This window comes from Prionailurus bengalensis, chromosome A3, assembly GCF_016509475.1.
Source record: "Prionailurus bengalensis isolate Pbe53 chromosome A3, Fcat_Pben_1.1_paternal_pri, whole genome shotgun sequence".
Taxonomy (NCBI): Eukaryota; Metazoa; Chordata; class Mammalia; order Carnivora; family Felidae; genus Prionailurus; species Prionailurus bengalensis.
In genome coordinates this window covers 15,125,251-15,144,349 of record NC_057354.1, presented here as the reverse complement: position 1 = coordinate 15,144,349, position 19,099 = coordinate 15,125,251, and the positions used below count along the sequence as shown (strand labels likewise).

Genomic DNA, 19,099 nt, shown 5'->3' with positions numbered 1-19,099 from the left:
CCCCCTGCGGGCCCTGAGAAAGCGGGATCCAAGTTACGATTGGCCAATGTTCCTGTCAGTCTTCGTGGGAGGGCGTCGATTTTTCCTCTAGCGACTGGAGAAAAGGAGTGCCAGTCCGGGAATCCCGTGTGTGATTGGGCGTGGCCGTGAGGGGGCGGAACCCGGGACTGGATAATAAGGGCTGAGTGTCATTTCCCCTCTGTCAGATAGCAAAGACGCCCCCGGCCCCTGGTAGCCCTCTCAGTCCTAGGGATCCCCCTGAGCTCCGTAACAGGCCATTCCGCCGGGGCCCACCCTTAAGGCATCCCGGACACACGCCAGCCTACGGGCCCTCCTGGTGTGACCTCTGACCCCTGGTGTTGGTCTTGGCACCAGCCCCTGGTGCGGGCTGCGGGGCGGCCATGGAGCTGGGCAGCTGCTTCAAAACCTACGAGGACTTCAAGGAGTGCTTCAGCGCCTACAAAAAGGAGAACAGGTGCTCCTTCATTCTCAGGGACTGCGTCTCCGTCCGCTTCCACAACCTCAACCACGGCACGTCAATCCGCGAGGACATCCTGTAAGGGCGGGGCGGGGCGGGGGCGGGGCAGGGGGGTGGGGAGGAGGCCGGACTGTCCCTTGGTGGGAGGCCTGGACGTGGAGGGAGTGCAGTTGGGCCCTGGTGTCTTAGCATTCCACAGGGCGCTGAGCACCTGCCCTGTGCCTGGTGAAAAGAGCCAAAGCTTAACAGGCATCGCTTTTTGACCACCCACTTCCCCTCCACTCATTCACTCCATTACAGCTTTCCCGGAATAACTGTAATTTGTCCCATTTTTTGAGCACCTGCGGTATCCCTAGTTCAAAGTACACTGTTTTCACAAATGGATTAAAAACAAAACAAAAAACAAACAAACAAAAAAAAGCCTTCGCGGTGATTCCCTTCATCAGTGTTCTCTCTACCAGGCAATTAACGCGGTCAGTTGTGGATTAGTTTGTTCATTCATTCATTCGTTTTGTAAATGGTCCCTGAGCTTCTGAGATTCACAGCCGTTTTCCAAACGTTCCCCATGCCCCAGGCATCCTTCTCCGTTGTGTGCGTGCTTTATTTACCCCGCAGGGCTGAATTGAGAATTATAGACAAAAGCTATTTTTTCCCATCTGGCAGCGGAGAAAACAGGCCGAGAGGCTAAGAAAAGGGTTGACAACTCAGTTGTCTTCAGGGTTCAGGTGAAACAGCCCCGGGTAAGAAAGTTTAACTTGTAATTTCACCATAAGAGAAAGAATGATGAAATAACCACAGACACCAGGTCTCTGCAGCAGGGACCACAGAAGTGGGACTTGGGCAAAATGGAGAGCAGGCCCTATCTAATCAACTGCCATTAGCTAATGGCCGCCGTGTGAAAATGAAGATCCCCTGTGGCCAGGCTTTGGGGCAAGGGAAGTCAGAAATCCAGGCTTTAGGTCAGTTTCTCCACTTTTTAAAAATTGAAAATCGGGTCCAATTCGAACACAGTCCACGTGGGCCAAGTCAAAGCTGTATGGGCAGAGTGTCTCTATCTAAATTATTCTAGGCAGTTAAGGGAGAGGTGAAGAGCTCATCTTGAGTCTGTTGGACCTTGATTGTTTTCAGCTCAAAATAAGCCACACGTCCAAGTAGCAAGTTCTGGGGCAGCCTGCCCTAAACCCCATCAAGGAGTTAAAAGAGAGCTCTGGAGTCAGAAAGACAGGCTTTACGCTTGAGTTTGGGCAAGACTTAATTTCTGTGACGGTTTAATCCTCTAAACTGAAGTGGATATGGTAAAGATTAAATAACCGAACGAACGCGTGTAGGAGCGGAAGCGTAGTGCTCAGTTTCTCAGTGCTCAGTTGCAATCAGTACATGGTAGAAAGCGGTACTCTGACTCAGTACTTTGAGAATCACATGTGCTGCGGGAATTATCACTAGACCACCAAAAGTCCCACTCCACTGGGAGATTCTATGCTTTTATGCCCGGTTTTCCCTCTCATATTTTTATATATGGCTGTTGTGTTTTTGCTTTTGTTATGTCTTTTGGGGGGGATTGATCATTCTTCAAAGAGTCCAGGAAGTATTCTCATGTCTCTCTCCATTGCTGTTCGGTTTAATAGCTACCTTTTTTGGAACATTTTTGGGGGCTGCATTCCAGAGATTGTGCTAAGAACTTTACAGGCATTGTTTTATTTAATCCTCATTACACCCTGTGAACTAGGCCCTTGTTACCCGATTTTTCATTTTCTATGTATCCATAGTCACAAGGCCGAGTAGGAAAGCAATGTCCTACAAAAGTCTTGCTAATAAGCCAGCCACTTATAAAATTAGGCACTACTTAATAATTTCCTGCTTATCCCTACCAGTCCCATTAATATCTTTGGCAGTCAGTTTCTGGCTAATCAGTAAGTGTGGTAAACATCAGGATAATACAATGGAAACGAAACTAACTGCAAACAAAAATTACACCTCTCCCGAGAGCAAGACTTCGTGAAATCTCTGAAAGTAATGAGAACTCCTTACTTACATCACCCTCAGCCTGACACCAGTGAACAAGAGGAGAAGAAAAATGAGCAAAGATGATGATGTGATAGGAATTTGACTAACGAAGGATTTGCATGGCAAAGAATAAAATTAGGCCTTTGGGAAACCTGATAAAGCCCAGGAATGTTTCAGTAAAACTGACCTTTCCGTGTTGTAAAAGTGAGACAGGAAATGAAATATCTTAGTGTTTGAGGGGAAATGCACCAGGAAAAAAAAAAAAAAACAAAAAACAGTTGACACTGTAAGTTATTCTTGGATTATTTTAAGAATTGGTATATAGCTGCCATTATAACCTATGTTTTGTTAAATATAATATTAACTTCATAATTTTAGGCTCCTATTTCAAGATAAAGTTCCTCTCAAATCTTTTTCCCCCTCTATTTACTATCGTATGTTGTTTCTGAGGGATAGCTTTGGCTGCAATTAACTGAAAACTCTGACTCAAAATGGCTTATTTGTTAGAAGCCTAGAGGTGGGTCTGTGAAGGTGATTGTTTTCACGCCCCTGGCTTTTTGTTTCTTACTGCTCTGCCACCCTCAGGTCTCAGCTTGGTACAGATGCAGGGGTCACATCCAAATGGAAAAGCCTTCCTCAGTTTCCTGCAGATTTCCTATCCTGTTTCTTTCTCCAGAATTGGGCCAGTACCCATGCCCATTCCCAATGAGATGAGCTCAATTGGCTTAGACTAGCCCTGAAGTACTTAGCTTTGTGGGGGAGTCATGGCAACCCAAATTAAGTTGGCTTTCTGTTGGGAAGGAAGAAGGGGGCTAAGGGCAACCCACAGATCCAGTCACAACCTTTTGAATGAATTCACTTTGTAGTGGTTCTGATTGGTTTTGGATCAGGTACCGACTTTTACAGACCAGTCAGTACTCTTGCTATTTCTAACTTCTTGTTATTTCTTTTTTTTTTTTTTTTTAATTTTTTTTTTCAACGTTTATTTATTTTTGAGACAGAGAGAGACAGAGCATGAACGGGCGAGGGGCAGAGAGAGAGGGAGACACAGAATCGGAAACAGGCTCCAGGCTCTGAGCCATCAGCCCAGAGCCCGACGCAGGGCTCGAACTCACGGACCGCGAGATCATGACCTGGCTGAAGTCGGACGCTTAACCGACTGCGCCACCCAGGCGCCCCCCTAACTTCTTGTTATTTCTAATTTACAGATTAGGAGTTGAAGACTCAGAGGAAGTAAAATGACTTGTCCAAGTTCACACAGCTAATAAGTGGTAGAGCTAGAATTTAAACTCAGATCTTCTGACTCTGAGTCTTGTTCCTAACTCAAGTTATATTTTCTAAAATGGCTTTACCGCACCTATAAAGATCCTAGTATTGCTCAAGGTGCAATCTACACACAAGGACACAAATCTTATGTAAAATTAAAAGGCTTAGTTAATCTGTACCAATCCCTATAGAGTGAATCACTGTTCAGTCAGTTATTAATATACTGCTTGTACCTCTCTTTAACCATTCACTTAATTTTGACTTTACTGGCTACCTATGTAATTCTCTCTCTGCTCTCTAGACTTAGAGAGTAGAGACTGGCTAACGAGTCTGTGTAGCAATTAGTATAGTGTTCGGTACATAGCAGGACTTGGTAAATGTTTGAAATTAAACAAAGGACTTGTCCATAGTTAGTAAAAGTAGTTGTGCTGGGACTAGAAGCCAAGTTGTTGGACAGAACCCTCTCAGTGGTGTTCCTAGTATACTTTTCATGTTTTATAAGGAGAACCTTCTGTGCCATAGTCAATCATTTCTCATTCGGTACGCGTGCTTAGAGCACCGGGTGTGCTCCACGCGCGGGAGCAGGCACTGGGAGCACACCGGTGGCTCTGTCCAGTAGGGAATACAGACACCTGCAAAGTAGATGGGAAGCAAGGCTGGCTGACTCCCTCCCTCCAGATCCTGGCTGGGCACCCTTAGGTATAAGCAGTCAGGGGGATTCAGAAAGGTGTGAAACCATGTTCCTGTCTTGAAGGGAGTCAATGCTTTAACTTAGACAACTAAGTACAGATGAAAATAACCGCAGTGCTCAACGAATTCTTAACAAAAGATTTGTGTATCTCACTGTATGTAAGTTCTATCTCAATAAAAAAGATTGAACAAAGTGGGGGAAAAAAATAACAGACTTCAGCCTAGTACCCATTATGTTTGAAACATACGATGCCAACAAAGACATTATGTTTACAGATCTTTAAGCAAGTTATTGAACCTGAACAGTGTGTTGAGGGTCGAGTATCCTGAAAAAGGAGAAATATTTTGAAAGTGGACAGGCAGCATAAGGGTTAACTACACAGACTGTAGCCAAGCAGGCTTAGTTCAAATCCCGGATCCCCATCCTTGAGAACATTTTAAAGCCTGTTTCCCCATCTGTAAAAATGAGGATAATAGAACCCTTTTCCTAGTATAAAGTGATGCATGTTAGGGGCTTAATATAGCCTGGCATAGAATACCTTAGTACATGTAGTACTGGTAGGAAAGAATGTAAAACACTTGTTAACATATTGGATATAGACACAGAGAAGGAGGAATTAAGAACAAGGCCAAGGTTTCCCCCCCTGGAGGCATAGTCAGTCATTAATGGAACCAGGAAAGGTTTGAAAAAGCTTTATGGCTAACGTTCTCCAGTATCTTTCTTTTTTTTTTTTGGACAAGCCTAACATGCACCAAGAGCGTGCAAAGCCCATCTAATTTGATGAACTAGGGCCATGCTAAGCTATGGAGCCAGCAAAAGGGCAGGGCCCAATCTACGGGCTTGGGGAAGCCTTTCTAGAAGAGATGACCGTTCCACGTAGTCCTGAAGGGTGAGTAAGCTTTGAGGTGAAGGCAGGTGGGAAGGGTGTTCCAGAGAGAGACAAACACGAGCAAAGGCAGAGAAGTGAGACCTAGCATAACGAATGCAGGAAGCTGTAGACACTTTGTCTTTCTAGGGCACAAAAAAATGAGATGGTGAGGGGGTGGAAAAGGGACTGGAAATGTAGGCAGAAGCCACACTGCGGCCACCACTGACTGGCCTTGCCATACTATTGGACTGCTCCAGCCCCTTCCCAGCCCTGAGCTGGGGATGGTGTTGTAGCCCCAGCACTGTGCACACAACAGGTGCAGGCATTTTCAGCCCACTCCGCCCTATTATTGCAGGCCTGGCGTATCCTGTTTTTCTAAGCTTACCCCACAGGGTGGGCAGACAGGACCAGCCGGATTAGAGTGTTTGGAAAAGAGTTAGTGAGGTGCCCAGGCTGTGTCATTGCATGCCAGGGGCTGAGAGTTTTTCCCCCTCTCTCCTGGTCTTTGGGCCGGGACACTCCCTGAAGAGGCAGGGTTGTAACCTGTCCCACCCATGATCTATGCGTCATTCATCTAGTACATCTTTGGTAAGCATCTGCTGAAGGAATAACATTGTTAGGTGCTTGGAATACACTGAGAAGTAACTCAGTCCTGCCGCTTCGTGACAGCCCCATCCAATTGTTTTTTGTTTTCTTTTTTTAGTTTATTTATTTTTGAAAGAGAGAGAGCGAGAGAGAGCGCGCAAGGGGGGAGGGGCAGGGAGAGAGGGAGACAAAGAATCCAAAGCAGGCTCCAGGCTCTGAGCTGTCGGTGCAGAGCCCGACATGGGACTCAAACCCACGACTCTTGAGATCATGACCTGAGCCAAAGTTGGACGCTTAACCGACTGAACCACCCAGGCACCCCCTAGCCCCATCCAATTGTAAAGGTACTTTATAAACACCCAATAGAGTGTCACAAGGCATAGGAACTATAATAACAGTAGCCAGGCTCTGGGCTAAATATTGTGTCTGTGGCTTATTTAACCTTCATAACAATCTTAATAAAAGAGTCTCATTTTATGTGTGATTTTCTTAATAAAACAGTCTCATTTTAAAGTGATTTGCCCAAGGGCAAGGAGCTTCTGAGTGCTAGAGCCCTGATTAATATCCAGGCAGTCAGCCTCCAGCATCTCCACTATGGAACCACTAGGTATACTGCCCCCCAGAGAAGATTTTGAGCCTTTTATGTTAAGTAAATGCTACGAATTCAGAGAAAGGAGCAGTTACTATGGGTTGAAAACATCCACAAAGGCTTCCTGGAGAAGGTGGGAGCTGATTTGGCCTTGAAGCTTGGGTTGAATGGGGACAGGAAGAGGAAAAGAGCAGAGATTCAATTTATTTACTCTTCTCCTTTGAATTCTCACTCTCAGCCTAGAATGGCAGAGCTGGTAGGGACCTGAAGATCATCTAGCCCAGGGGTTCTCAAACTCTCCTAGGATTTGGACATTTTTCTTTAGATGAAAGATGAATAGAGATCTTTCCTCTGAGAGAGGGCCACTTGTATCTTTGCTGTCTGGAGGAGTAGGAGGCAAAGGTAATAGTTCCCAAAAGGCAGGAGTGAAGGGGATATATATTTTTTAAGTTTATTTATTTTGAGAGAGTGAGCGAGAGGGGTGGGCGAGAGTGAGAGCAGGGGAGGGGCAGAGAGAGAGGGAGAGAGAGAGAAAGAGAGAATCCCAAGCAGGCTCCTCACTGTCAACACAGAGCCCAACGCTGTGCTCAAACTCACGAACCTACAAGATCATGACCTGAGCCAAAATCAAGAGTCAGATGCTTAACTGACTGAGCCACCCAGGGGCCCCAGAGGCAACATTTTAAACAGTGCATAATCGGCTGGCCTGCTGCTGCTGCCTCTTGTCTGTTTTCTCTCCCGTCTGGTCTCACAGTGAATCCCTGGGAGCTTCAGCTGGGCCACAGAGAGTGAATGGAAGGAGTGGGGCTTTAAACTACTATACATGAGAATGGATGCAGTGTTAGTTGGACAGGGTCCTGACAAAAGACACCGAATTGGGATTGGAGTATGAATGTCAGTCTTCCTTCCCTACATCCTACACTGCCTCGTGGTCTCTGGAAAACCCATCAGTCACTGTAAATCCCTCCAGGGTCTTGTCTTATAAGGGAAAGGGGTGGGCAGTACCTTTCTCACTGTCACATCTACCTTCCCTAGATACATGCAGGTGAAATTTGTCTGTATTCGGACCCAGTCAAACAGGAAGAGAACATCAGAGGCAGACATGTGCCCAGCATACTTGCTCCTGCGGTACAATGAGAAACTGGATCGACTATTTATTAGTGAACTCAACACCCAGCATGTCCATGTTGATTCCAAAACTGCAGGACCCAGAGGAGACACCACTGGCAAACCTCAAAAGACCATGTACCTGCAGAAACCCCAGCCTGAGCAGCCTGCAACCAAGAAAGACCTTGACCTAGCCAAGAAGTCCCCCGTTGAACCATCATTTTGCTTAGACAAGGTCCAAGCACCCTCCAAGCCAGAGCAGGAGGGCATCACTCCTTCTGACCTGGCCAAGATAGCAAAAGTGATGAAAAACTTTCTTAAGGTGGATGAGGGTTCCATGGCCTCTCTCAGCGTGGGCAACAGCCAAGACCTGGACCGGCTCAGCTTCCAGAGCAGCAAGATGACCGATCTGTTTATCCGCTTCCCAGAGAATCTCCTGCTACACCGCGTGGAGAACACCCAGGGCCACATCCTCTATGCTTTCTTGGTGGAGAACAAGGAGCGAGAGGGCCGAGTGGTACACTTTGCCGTGCTCAAGGCTGAGACAGCTACCTCCGTGGCCAAGATGCTGAGTATCTTCACAGAGTTCAACACAGACTGGCCAAAGGTCAAGGTGGTCTTTGTGGACCCGTCCTTCCCCCATCGAGCCATCCTGCAGGAGATCTTCCCTGCTGCCCGCATCCTCCTGTCCATCTACCACACCACCCGGCTCTTGGAGAAGAAGTTGCATCGTAGTTCAGCAAATCCATCCTTTAAAAGGCTCATGAAGGAAGCCCTGCGGGAGGCTGTGTTTGTCACTTCTGATGCCAGCCTGCAAAATCTCTGTCAGATGTCCCAAGCCCTACTGGATGAGGAGCTCTTCAGCTTCCTGCAGGCCCACTGGTTCTCCTGTGAGCTGCTGTGGTACATGCACGTGAGGAAAGGCCTGCACGCGTGTAACACGTACATGGACAGCCTAGACGTTGTCACCAGCAAGGTGTCCAGCCTCTTTCGGGAACAGCAGTCTCTGCTGGACTGCATCCTCCGCTTTGTGGATTATATAGACTTCTTTAATACCAAAGGCTTGAAAAACTTGCCCACAGCTCCTCCCAAGTTAAAAAGAGCCCGACCAGCCAGCATGCCGCCAAAGTCCAAGAAGGCATTTGGAGTCTGTGGGGGGAGCCTCACCAGGCTCCCCGTGGAAAAGACAAAGCCAGAGCCACAGCGGGCGCCGTTGCAGCAGCAGCCACAGGTGCAGCCCTCCCAGGAGGGCATGCTAGCCACCTTGCACGGGAGTGGCTCTGAACTGGCCTATAAGCTGTGCCACAATGAGTGGGAGGTGGTGCAGAACTCCACCCACCTGGTGGACGTGGCTGGCTCCTCTGTGGACATTCAGCTACTAGAGGATTCTCACCAGGTGAGCAAGGATGGCTGTAGCTGCAGCTGTTCCTTTCAACAGTGGTACCACCTGCCATGCCGGCACATTTTGGCCCTGCTGCACACCAGCCAGAAGCCTGTGGGTGAAGCCATGGTGTGCCGCCGGTGGCAGAAGAGGTACCAGCACCTCCTCGGGCCCAACGGGGAGCTCCGGGACCCTGTTGTGGCCCCAAACATAGGCCAGCCTGGGAAGCAAGGACGGAGTGACGTGATTCAGGACCTCAGCAGGGAGCTGGCAAACCTGCTAATGCAGAGTGAGGGGCCAGAGCTAGAGGAGCGCTGTTCCACCCTGCGCAAGATTGTGGACATCTGGGCTGACCCCTGCCAGCCGCCTGAGCCCAGTCAGCAGCCGGAGGACTTCAAGGATGTGGGCCGCCTCCCTTTCCTCTGGGGAAAGCAAGAGGAAGGGGAGGGACTCCCTCTTGCTGGAGCCACGATTCATGATTAAGGCACTTGCACTGGCGCATTGGACCACAGGCCCCTCTCCTTGGAAGTCTGAGAACTGAAAGTGGGCAGGCCATGCCAGGGGTCAGCATTTTAACCAATGTCTTCCTAGGTAGGGCTAGGAAGATTGTTACAACAGGGAGAAGAGGAACCCCACTATGTGACAGTCCTCTGAATCCACCCCATTTCTGCCCTACCTTTGTCATTCCTCGGGAACCTCGTTCATTGTCAAGGCCAAAGTTATCTCCATGCTGAAGGTCACCCACCCCTCTTTCTGCCCTGACTCCTGAGATGAGATCTTACTCCTGTCAGAGGGATGAATTCCTGCCCCAGGATAGGGTGAGACGAAATATACCTGGTAAAAGGACCTGTTTCCAGGGACAAAGGGATGGAGGGTGATCCTTAGCTGTTGCTGCTCTTTACAAAGAATCTGTTATTTGTACTTATTTTTATTCATATTAAATAAAGTTTTGGTTTTTTGTTTTTTGTGTTTTTTTTTTTTTTCAATAAAATCAAATAAGCAGGGAAAATGTGTGCTGCTTGAACAGGGAAGGAACCTAATGGGGGTTGTAGAGCCAAACAGAATCTGATGCCTTAAATTCAAAGACTTAGGAGTCCACCACTGACTTCATCTTCTTGCTACCAACCAAGCCATCAACACTGATTTCAGGCTGCCTGGAATTCTAGCAGGAGGAGGCCAAATAGATGAGGGGGGTGGGAGCTAGACACCACAGCCTGAACTTGCTGGCAGACTGTGGGCAAGTTTCTAATTTCTTTGACCCCAGGTTTCTCACCTGTAAAAATAAATGTTGCCCTGTTCAAGTCCCAATTTACCCTCTAGATGTATACAAACAGAACATTTCCTTCCATTTTTTTTTTTTTTTTAAGTGTAGTTACTTATTTTGAGAGAGAGCAGGGGATGGGCAGAGAGAGGGGGGAGAGAGAGAATCCTAAGCAGTCTTCTCGCTGTCAGCGCAGAGTCCCAGGCGGGGCTTGATTTTACAAACCGTGAGATTATGACCCCAGCCGAAATCAAAAGTCAGAGGCTTAACTGACTGAGCCACCCGGACGCCCCCGTTTCAGTTTTAAGCACCAGCATGGACTTTTGTTGTTGTTGCTGGTTGGTAATCTTAACCACCTAAAGCTGGGAAGCTACCCAGCTGTCCAAGATACCACCTTCAGGGGGAACCGAGGTCAAACTTAGCAGTCGGTCTTGCCTCTTGCTTGCACCGGGATCTTAAGTCACAGCGCCGTTCTGGATCTCTTTCTTCTGTAAACCACTGGAAGGGGTGGGGCTGCGCAACACCAAGGTTCAGCTCTCTCAAGGAGATCTGGATTTCCTCTGCGCTAAGGGTTGGGCCCCTGACCCCTGGTGGAGAGGGCAGAATTTGAGACCTGGGCCTCCATCTCCCCATTAGGCAGAAGATACAGTACAACTGCATAGGCACCTTTTCCTATCCCCCGGGGCTTTGGAATTTGGCCAGAAAAGGAAAAAAAAAAAAATCCATAAAGCACTGCAATTTATTTTCCTTTTCATTTTCGGCCTCTGAGGAGTTTCCATAGTAACAGGCTCTTCCAGAGTCTTCTCCCCAGACGCGGGGCTCCGGAGTTCCAGCCTCAGAGCTTAGGCTTGCCAGGATGCTAGTATCTTCGGGCTTTCATTGGTCACCGCCAGCCGAGCCCCTCGTAACCCTAGGAACAGCACCCGCCCACAAATCGCCAGGCTACGATTGGTCTATGCCCTAAAGATCGACCGCGAACTCTTCAGGCCATTGGTCCGAGTCACGGCGAAGCTGGCGCCGCGGTTGGTGAGCCTAGAGGTCAGTCAGAGTCAGGCAGGGTCAAATAGGGAGACATGGCGACGGAGCCAGGCAGTGGGTGAGTGATTTCTGAAGGCGTGGAGGTGTGAGGCAGTTGATGACCGCGGTCAGCCGTGACACAGCCCCCAAAGGGGTGGGAGGTTGACTTCTCTTCCGGCTCCGGCCGGACTCCGAATGGGAACGTCTGACATCTACATCCTCCCACCCGGGTTAGAGGTGAGAGGTCAGAGGCTGCGGCCCCTCTCTGGTGTTTGGACCTCAGGTACTGTGTGGAAAGCAGTCAGGATCCGAAGTCAAAGACTCAGCTTCCGGCTACTTACAGAGTAATGGTGGGCAAGTCACTTAACCTCTTTGAACCTCAGTTTCTTATCTGTAGAATGGGGACAGTAACCCGATTTGGGGCCAAATAGAGGAAACATTTGAACAGAGTACTGCAGTTAATAGAGGGATTAATGGAGAGGCAGGAGAAGTCAAGCACATTTGATAGCCCCTGTTCGTGGTTCAAGGGGTTGAGGCTCAGAGGGAGTGTCACTGACTTGCCCAGAATCATACAATTTGGGGGGCAATCAGTTCGCTTGTATATACCAGGACCAAATGGAAGAATGGATGCCAGCAGTAATTCGCAAATATAAAGCACTAAACAGATATTTAAATTGCTATTTAAGAAAAAAAAAAAAAAAAGGCCACATGCACCTCCAGCCTTCACGCCCATTTCAATCTCTTGGAACTGAATTTTCCTATGGCGACCTTACCAAATGGTCTCAGCTCCAATGTCATCCTCTCTCCCCACCCAGAGAGAGCTTCCCTGGCCACCTTAGCTAAAGTATCCCTTCCTCCCCCACCTTACTCTCTACCTGTGACCCAGTTTTGTGGTCTTTGTAACCTTCCTTATTTGTTATATCTTTATCTGTTTACACGTTTATTGTGTATCTCCCCCAGAACAGTAAGCCATACTGTCACAGTAATAAGCAATACTTACATAGTGACCAATATTGTCTGGATACACAATTGAAGAGCTGAGCCCCTACTATTGCCTTAAACTTGTGTTCCTCTCCCTAGGCCCATCTTCGGAACAAGATCTGGGAACTACAGTCCAGCCTCAGGCTTCAACTTAGTTGGAGCTTGAGATCCTGAGAGTCTCCTGGACGGCAGCCTTGCAGAGAAAGTACTTTGACCTTGGCATCCAGACATCTCCCATCTCCCCATGGCCCTGACAATGCTGAATGAGCTCCTGATTGAGGACCCAAACCCACCTATGCTGCTGTATCAGATTAGCAAGACTGCTGAGTTAGATACCCTCAACTACCAGAGCTGCTTTATGCAAGGTGTCTTTGCCCATTTCCCTGAGATCTTATTTATCCACCGGACCTATAACCCAGTGGGCAAGGTGCTATATACCTTCCTGGTAGATGGGCCTCGGGTGCAGCTGGAGGGTCATCTTGCCCGGGCGGTCTACTTCGCCATTCCCGCCAAGGAGGATGCTGAAGGCCTGGCCCAGATGTTCCAGGTGTTTAAGAAGTTTAACCCAGCATGGGAGAGAGTCTGTACCATCCTGGTGGATCCCCACTTCCTCCCCCTGCCCACCCTCACTATGGAGTTCCCCGCAGCCGAGGTCCTGCTCTCAGCCTTCCACATCTGTAAGTTCCTCCAGGGCAAGTTCTATCAGCTGTCCCTTGAACAGCCTGTGGAGAGGGTGCTCCTCACTTCCCTGCAGAGCACGATGTGCTCGGCCACAGCTGGCAACCTGAGGAAGTTGTATACGCTCCTGAGCAGCTGCATCCCTCCGGCCCAGCTGCCCGAGCTCCACTCACACTGGCTGCTCAATGACCGCATCTGGCTGGCCCACCGCTGGAGAAGCCGGGCTGAGAGCAGCCGCTACTTCCAGGGCCTGGAGGTCACCACCCGCGTCCTCAGCCAGTTCTTTGGCACCACCCCGTGTGTGGAACAAGGCATGACCTTGCTGCTCCGATACATGCAGCAGAACTCTGGAGACAAGGCAAGCTCCAGCCTGGGCCTGAGTCCCCAGAACAATCACGCCCCCTTAGACGTCAGCCCCGAAAGCCCCAGAGTGGAGCAGTTAGTAGAAGCCCGCATCCAGCACTCCCTCAATGCCATCTGCACGGGGCCAGCGGCCCAGCTCTGCCTGGGTGAGCTTGCTGTGGTCCAGAAATCGGTGCACCTCATTGGCTCCGGCTCAGAAAAGGTGAACATACAGATCCTGGAGGACACCCATAGGGTGCAGCCTCAGCCCCCTGCCAGCTGCAGCTGCTACTTTAACCAGGCCTTCCACCTGCCCTGCCGCCACATCCTAGCCCTGCTCAGTGCCCGCCACCAGGTGCTCCAGCCCGACATGCTGCCAGCCCAGTGGACAGCAGGCTGTGCTGCCAGTCTAGACAACATCCTGGGCAGCAAGTGGAGTGAGACACTGGACAAGCACTTGGCCGTGGCGCTCCTCACTGAGGAGGTGAGTCAGCTCTTGCAGCACTGCAGCCAGGAGGAGTTTGAACGGAGGTACAGCACCTTGCGGGAACTGGCCGACAGCTGGATCGGCCCTTATGAGCAGGTCCAGCTCTGATTACCCTGTGCCCAGAGATGCTCACACACACGTACACACTCACATCCACCCCGACACACACACACCAACATGCACTCACACTGTTGTACTTCCATGGGCCCTCCCTCCAGGAAAGGACAAGGCTCTTCTATTCTACTGCAGACTGCTACCTAAAATGTGTCTAGTTCCTAAGACAGGAGTCAGCAAACTTTTTCTGTAAAGGGCCTAGCAGTAAATACTCTAGACTTTGCTGGGCACAGTCTCTGTTGTATATTCTTGGCTTGGTTTTGCGTTGACAGCCTTTTCAGAAGGTTAAAAACCATTCTTAGCTCAAGGGCCTTGCAAAAACAGGTGACCCCCTGCTCTAGGATAAGACAGTGGAGATCAAGGGCAGGGGCCTGGTAACAGCTTCCCCAGTCATTAGATGATTCACCTGACCCACAGAGAAGGTGGATCCCAGCCTTTGTCCCCTATCCCCCACCCAGAGGTCATTAAAGTCAAATGTTGCCTATTCCAGCACTTGTCTAGTTTTTTGTCTTCTAGAAGGCAGCAGAGCAAATATCGCAGAAAGACTTGGAGTCTGACACTACATGCAAATCCTGGTTCCTTGCCTGATTTCTGAGGCCTAGTTGTGCCTGTTACTAGCTCTGAGACTTCAGGCAAGCCACCCTTAAAAAGGCTCAATCTGTTCATCTGTAAAAATGGAGATCTCACAGCATTGGCAAGACTAAAGGAGAGCCTGCATGTAATGGGCCCAGTGCCCAGTGGGTGCTCAAATAACTGTTCATTTTCCTTCCTTGCCTCTGCTCCCATCACCTGCCCTCAGCTGGCCGGGAAATGTAAGGCAAGAGGAAAATTCACATTGCCTAGGACGTTGTCCAAGAAATCTTGATCGGATCCCAAAACAATACAAAAGCGACCTCCACTCCGAGCCGGGCCCCCTACCTCAGGTAATTTTCATCATAACTCCTCTGATAAGATCTATTTCCTGACTTAGTGCTATCTGGAGAAACTTCCTGGGGTCTGGACCCTGATGAAAGACTTGGTTTGTCAGAGCAGCTCCAACGACTGCCCTGTCCCCATCCTTGCCACAGGCACCCCCAATCCTGTCTGCCCAAAAACCATACGGAGAAGCCACCCTGTGTGTCTGGTGCTATTTCATCCAGCTACAAGCAGGAGCCAGGAGGCTGGCCTCTCCTGGATCTCATTAGGCGCATTTGCCCAGAGGCTGCGTGGGCGCGTGCCTGCTCCCACCGCGCCCCCTCCACAGCCCCCTCTGGCTCCGGATGGGCCATCATGAAAGCTTGAGCTGCCCGGATCAGGTCCTCTTCCCGCAGGCCGGGGACAGGCACGGTGGGGATGCCAGCGATCATCATGGCCAGGGTAAGGATGCAGATGTCAGGCTGGGAGCCGGCCTCCTTCCCCCCTGCCTCAGAGGGCATGGGTAAAATCCCTGGTGACAGCCCACACAGCAGCAGGGGCCCAGGCCTGCTGGGGCCACCCAGGTGGGGAGCTGTGTTTCTGGAGCAGCCGTCCTCCCAGCCCAAGCTCTCCGGCTGCCTCGCGTGGGGGGACTTGTGGTGGTATCGGCTGTACTCCTTCTGCCGCAGGGTCTCCCAGCTAGCCCCCCCAGGGCAGCCCCTGGCTTCCGGCACTGCCAGGGCCGGGCCCCGGGCCTGGGCAGCAGGCGCCACCTGCTCAGGTTTCTGGCTCAGTGGGCCTAGTCCACCAGGGGCCACCACTACTGGCTCTACAGCACTATAGAGGCCAAGGGATGCGCCCGGAGAAGCAGCCCCACCTGTAGAGACAGGAAGGAGATGGAATGTTATTCTTGGTCTCTTTGAGGAGGCCCTGAGGGGCAGGGCATAGGAGCAGAGCACTGGAAACAGGAGCCCCAGCAGGGCTGTCTAGTGGTGAGGAACTAGGTGTTTTACTCATACCCACATCCCCAGGCCCCAACATCGAATAAGTAACGGAGAAGTGTTTGTTGAATGAATGAGTGAGCAGGCAGGTAGCTACCGGCAAGGACTTTTGGAATGGCGTTCTTCAGAGAATTGACTCCAGGGCCAGCCCCCAAATCCCCCGCAGAACCTCCACCTCCCAGGAGGCAGGAAACAAGTTCTCAGGGGAAGTTGTGGTGCCCCCTCCAGTTCCAGAAGACCCTCTCTCACCTTGGCTGGAAGGCAGAAGACCTTGATGAGCTTGTGGAGACATGAAATAGGACATGTCTGCCCCAAAGCCCCCATTTGTGAGGGAACAGTCACCTGCCTCCTCTCCTACCCTTTCCACCATTCTAGAACGTCACTTCATAGTCCCTCCCTTGTACACCCAGAACCCACCTCACAGCACTGACCTGTTCATTCTAGAACCCGTATATGACAATGGGATGGGGTTAAAAGAGCATTGGACCAGGGACCGGACATTCTAGGTTCTTACCTCTACCTTGGGCGAGTCACTTTGACAGTTTTGTTCCTGGACAGTCTTCTCTAAAGTGGGAGTAATGGCCGCCCACCACCTCACCAGCGTTGTGAGGATTAAATGCGATTATTTGTACGGAAGCAAAAGATCAGAGATAGAAATAAAGGAGGCGAGTGCTTTGTGCTCTGCAGTATGAGAGAGGGAGTTTGCTGTGTGCCTCTGGAATACGTTCCCATCTCTAGGCTTCAGTTTCCCGATGGCAAAATGAAGTCGTTGGTCTGGGACACTGGGTCGCACACTGGGGTGCACATTAAATTCTCTTGGGAGCTTTTAGAAATACTGAGGCCCAGTCTCATCCCAGACCAATTAAATCAGAATCCCAGGGTCAGACCCAGTTGTCAGTATTTTTCAAAGGTCTTTAAGTGGTTATAATATATGCCAAAGTCGAGACCTCTACTCTAAAGAAGCGCTTCTCAATCCTGACTCTATGTTAGAACCTCCAGGCTGTTTTTACAAACCAACGATGTCTAGGCCTAATCCTTTGATAAATGGAATGAGAATCTCTGGAGATGGAGTTTGGGGCATCAGCTTTCTAGGTATCCCAGATAACCCTAATGAGTAGACAGGCTGGGTACCACTGGTCTAGGTAATGTCTAAAATGTTCTCTCTTGGGGTGACTGGGTGGCTCAGTCTGTTAAGCGCCCGACTCTTGGTTTCAGCTCAGGTCATGATCTCATGGTTCGTGAATTCAAGCCCAGCATCGGGCTCCGTGCTGACAGTGTGGAGCCTGCTCGGGATTCTCCCCCTCTCTCTCTGCCCCTTCCCCACTCGTTCTCTCTCTCTCTCTCTCAAAAATAAATAAACTTAAAAAAATAAAATGCTCTCTCTTGCTCTGACCTGCTGACCCACAACAATTCTAAAAAGTGCCCCTCACAGGCTTCCAGGGCAAGGAGACCCTCCAGTGATCAGTGTCAGCATCGCTGTGTTTATTTCCAGGCCTGGCCGGCAGCAGTACGGCCAGCTTCGGAGCAGCCACAGCTCCAGGGCCAGGACGCGCTCCTGTGGCCCTGTTCCAGGGTGGCCGCAAGCCCTTACTCATACTTGCAGAAATCCTTAAGTCCTTTCGGCAGGTGGAGCCCATCGATGGCCAACCGGTGCACCACACTCCTCTGGATGACTAGGCGGCACAGAGTCTGCAGGGACGGCACTGTGGAAAGAAGGCTGTCAAAGGCAAACTGAACTTGAGGCTGAGACCCAAAAGATCTAGGTCTCGGTTCTCCCTTTGTCATTAACTTGGGCAAGTTCCTTCTGCTCTCCAGGCCCAGCCTGAGTCATGGGGCTGTTCGTGTGGTCAAGATAAGCACCTCTTTTCCAAACTTTGACATTGCTGCAGCCCTATTTCTACTTTAACCCCTCCTTAGCAGCTTCCGGGGATATAGGTAGTGCTTGATTCACCTATGCTCATCCAGCTTCCGGCACAGGCCTGACAGAGTGGGTTCTAGCTCAGTGAATCCATAAAATGATCACAGGAATAAATAAAGAGCTTAGCAGAGCTATAAAGAACCAGACCTCAGGATTAAGACGCTCTCAATCCGGGGCCTCCAGTGCCTTTGAACTGGTATGCCTAAATCTAGGAGCATTTGTCGAATAAAAGGGCACACGATTTCAAAGCAGCCTGGATGTAAAATCAGTTTAGAATCCCTGCCCTAGGGATTCTAGGTTAATACAGAAAATACTGGCAAAGCCAGCATCCTAATCCATCACAGCCGAGATGGCTAAACTGAGACCCAGAGCCAGAGAGCCACTTGTCCAAGATCACAAGCAGAGGCATAATTGGAAATTCGATTCCCCAACTTCTAAACAAATGCTGGACAGACCAAGGCCTTGCTAGCTGGCTTGGGAGTCCTCGCAAGTTCCTGTCCCACACTGGGCCAGGAGGGGTCGCTGCCCAGGGGGTGGGATACCTACAGCCATACTCGAGCTGGACAAGGCGCACACTCTTGGTGGAGGCAAAGACGTCCACCACTGCGTAGAGGGGCTGGGCGGCTGGCAGCCCCCGGGCGCTGGGACCCATGTCCTCGCCGTTGATGACGATGTGCATGTCCGCCGTGCCGTCAGGGCGCGGGCAGAAAAGAACGCCCAGGCGGCTGCGGCGCGCGGTCGGAGGCAGCACGTTCAGCTCATACAGCTGATCCAGGAGGTGGCTGTAGAGCCCGGGCCGGCTGCGGCCCACCAGGCGGTCTCGGGGAATGCGAAACTGCTCAATGCACAGATAGGGTTCCACCAGGAGGGCTGGGGGGCGGCTGGGGACCGCTGCCTCTGCCTCCTGGCCGTCCTCCCGGGGCACGCGGTTGTGATGGCGCGTGATGGCAAAGACCCAGGTGTGGCCGAGGCTGACCAGGTCGGGCAGCGAAAACTCGGGCACCGCGGCCAGAGTGGCAGGGTCTAGCGCAGTCAGGCCGAGGCGCAGGTGCCCGCACCAGCCCAGCTCTTTCTCCTCGATCTCGACCAAGAATACCTGGCCCGGGGCCAGCGGCTCGCGACTGAAGCACAGGCCGTGAGCGAAACTCTCCACGCGTGTGGCCCGCGTCCCGGAGGGGTCCACCCGGATGTTGGCACCATGCACCCTGTGGAAGCGGGTGGGAGGGGGCTCGGGGCGCGCGGCTCTCCAAGGCGCACCCAAGTCCACGGGCTCGGAGACAGCAGCCATCTCCCAGCCGTGAGATAGGCCAGCGGGCGCCGGGGGCTATTTTGGGCGGCGTGCTCTGAGGGTGACCGCGGGGGCACCATGTAAGGTATCCCTCCCACTCCACCCCCCCACCCCCTTCCCCGAGGCTCTGCCCGGGGGTCCTAGCGCCG

At 50.9% G+C, this 19,099-nt stretch overlaps 4 protein-coding genes across 5 annotated transcripts; 2 read left to right on the top strand and 2 right to left on the bottom strand.

Annotated features, from left to right (window-relative positions):
* The first annotated feature begins 1 nt into the window (after nucleotide 1).
* Nucleotides 2–9,926, top strand: ZSWIM3 (zinc finger SWIM-type containing 3). The gene is made up of 2 exons (XM_043553827.1): nucleotides 2–556; nucleotides 7,517–9,926. The coding sequence occupies exons 1-2, from the start codon at nucleotides 402–404 to the stop codon at nucleotides 9,450–9,452; spliced, it is 2,091 nt and encodes a 696-aa protein (XP_043409762.1). The 5' UTR covers nucleotides 2–401; the 3' UTR covers nucleotides 9,453–9,926.
* Nucleotides 9,927–11,209: 1,283 nt separating this feature from the next.
* Nucleotides 11,210–14,338, top strand: ZSWIM1 (zinc finger SWIM-type containing 1). 2 transcript variants are annotated; one of them, XM_043553836.1, is made up of 2 exons: nucleotides 11,210–11,597; nucleotides 12,328–14,338. In XM_043553836.1, exon 2 carries the CDS (start codon nucleotides 12,473–12,475, stop codon nucleotides 13,841–13,843), a length of 1,371 nt encoding a protein of 456 aa, XP_043409771.1. In that variant the 5' UTR covers nucleotides 11,210–11,597; nucleotides 12,328–12,472; the 3' UTR covers nucleotides 13,844–14,338. The 2 variants fall into 2 exon arrangements, with proteins under 2 accessions (XP_043409771.1, XP_043409772.1); XM_043553837.1 differs by having other exon boundaries at nucleotides 11,256–11,326.
* Nucleotides 14,069–17,007, bottom strand: SPATA25 (spermatogenesis associated 25). Its single transcript, XM_043553840.1, has 2 exons — nucleotides 15,994–17,007; nucleotides 14,069–15,620 (listed from the first exon to the last, which is right to left on the bottom strand). The coding sequence occupies exons 1-2, from the start codon at nucleotides 16,112–16,114 to the stop codon at nucleotides 14,989–14,991; spliced, it is 753 nt and encodes a 250-aa protein (XP_043409775.1). The 5' UTR covers nucleotides 16,115–17,007; the 3' UTR covers nucleotides 14,069–14,988.
* Nucleotides 17,008–17,205: 198 nt separating this feature from the next.
* On the bottom strand, nucleotides 17,206–18,950 carry NEURL2 (neuralized E3 ubiquitin protein ligase 2). The gene is made up of 2 exons (XM_043553839.1): nucleotides 18,209–18,950; nucleotides 17,206–17,447 (listed from the first exon to the last, which is right to left on the bottom strand). The coding sequence occupies exons 1-2, from the start codon at nucleotides 18,948–18,950 to the stop codon at nucleotides 17,332–17,334; spliced, it is 858 nt and encodes a 285-aa protein (XP_043409774.1). The 3' UTR covers nucleotides 17,206–17,331.
* Nucleotides 18,951–19,099: the final 149 nt, after the last annotated feature.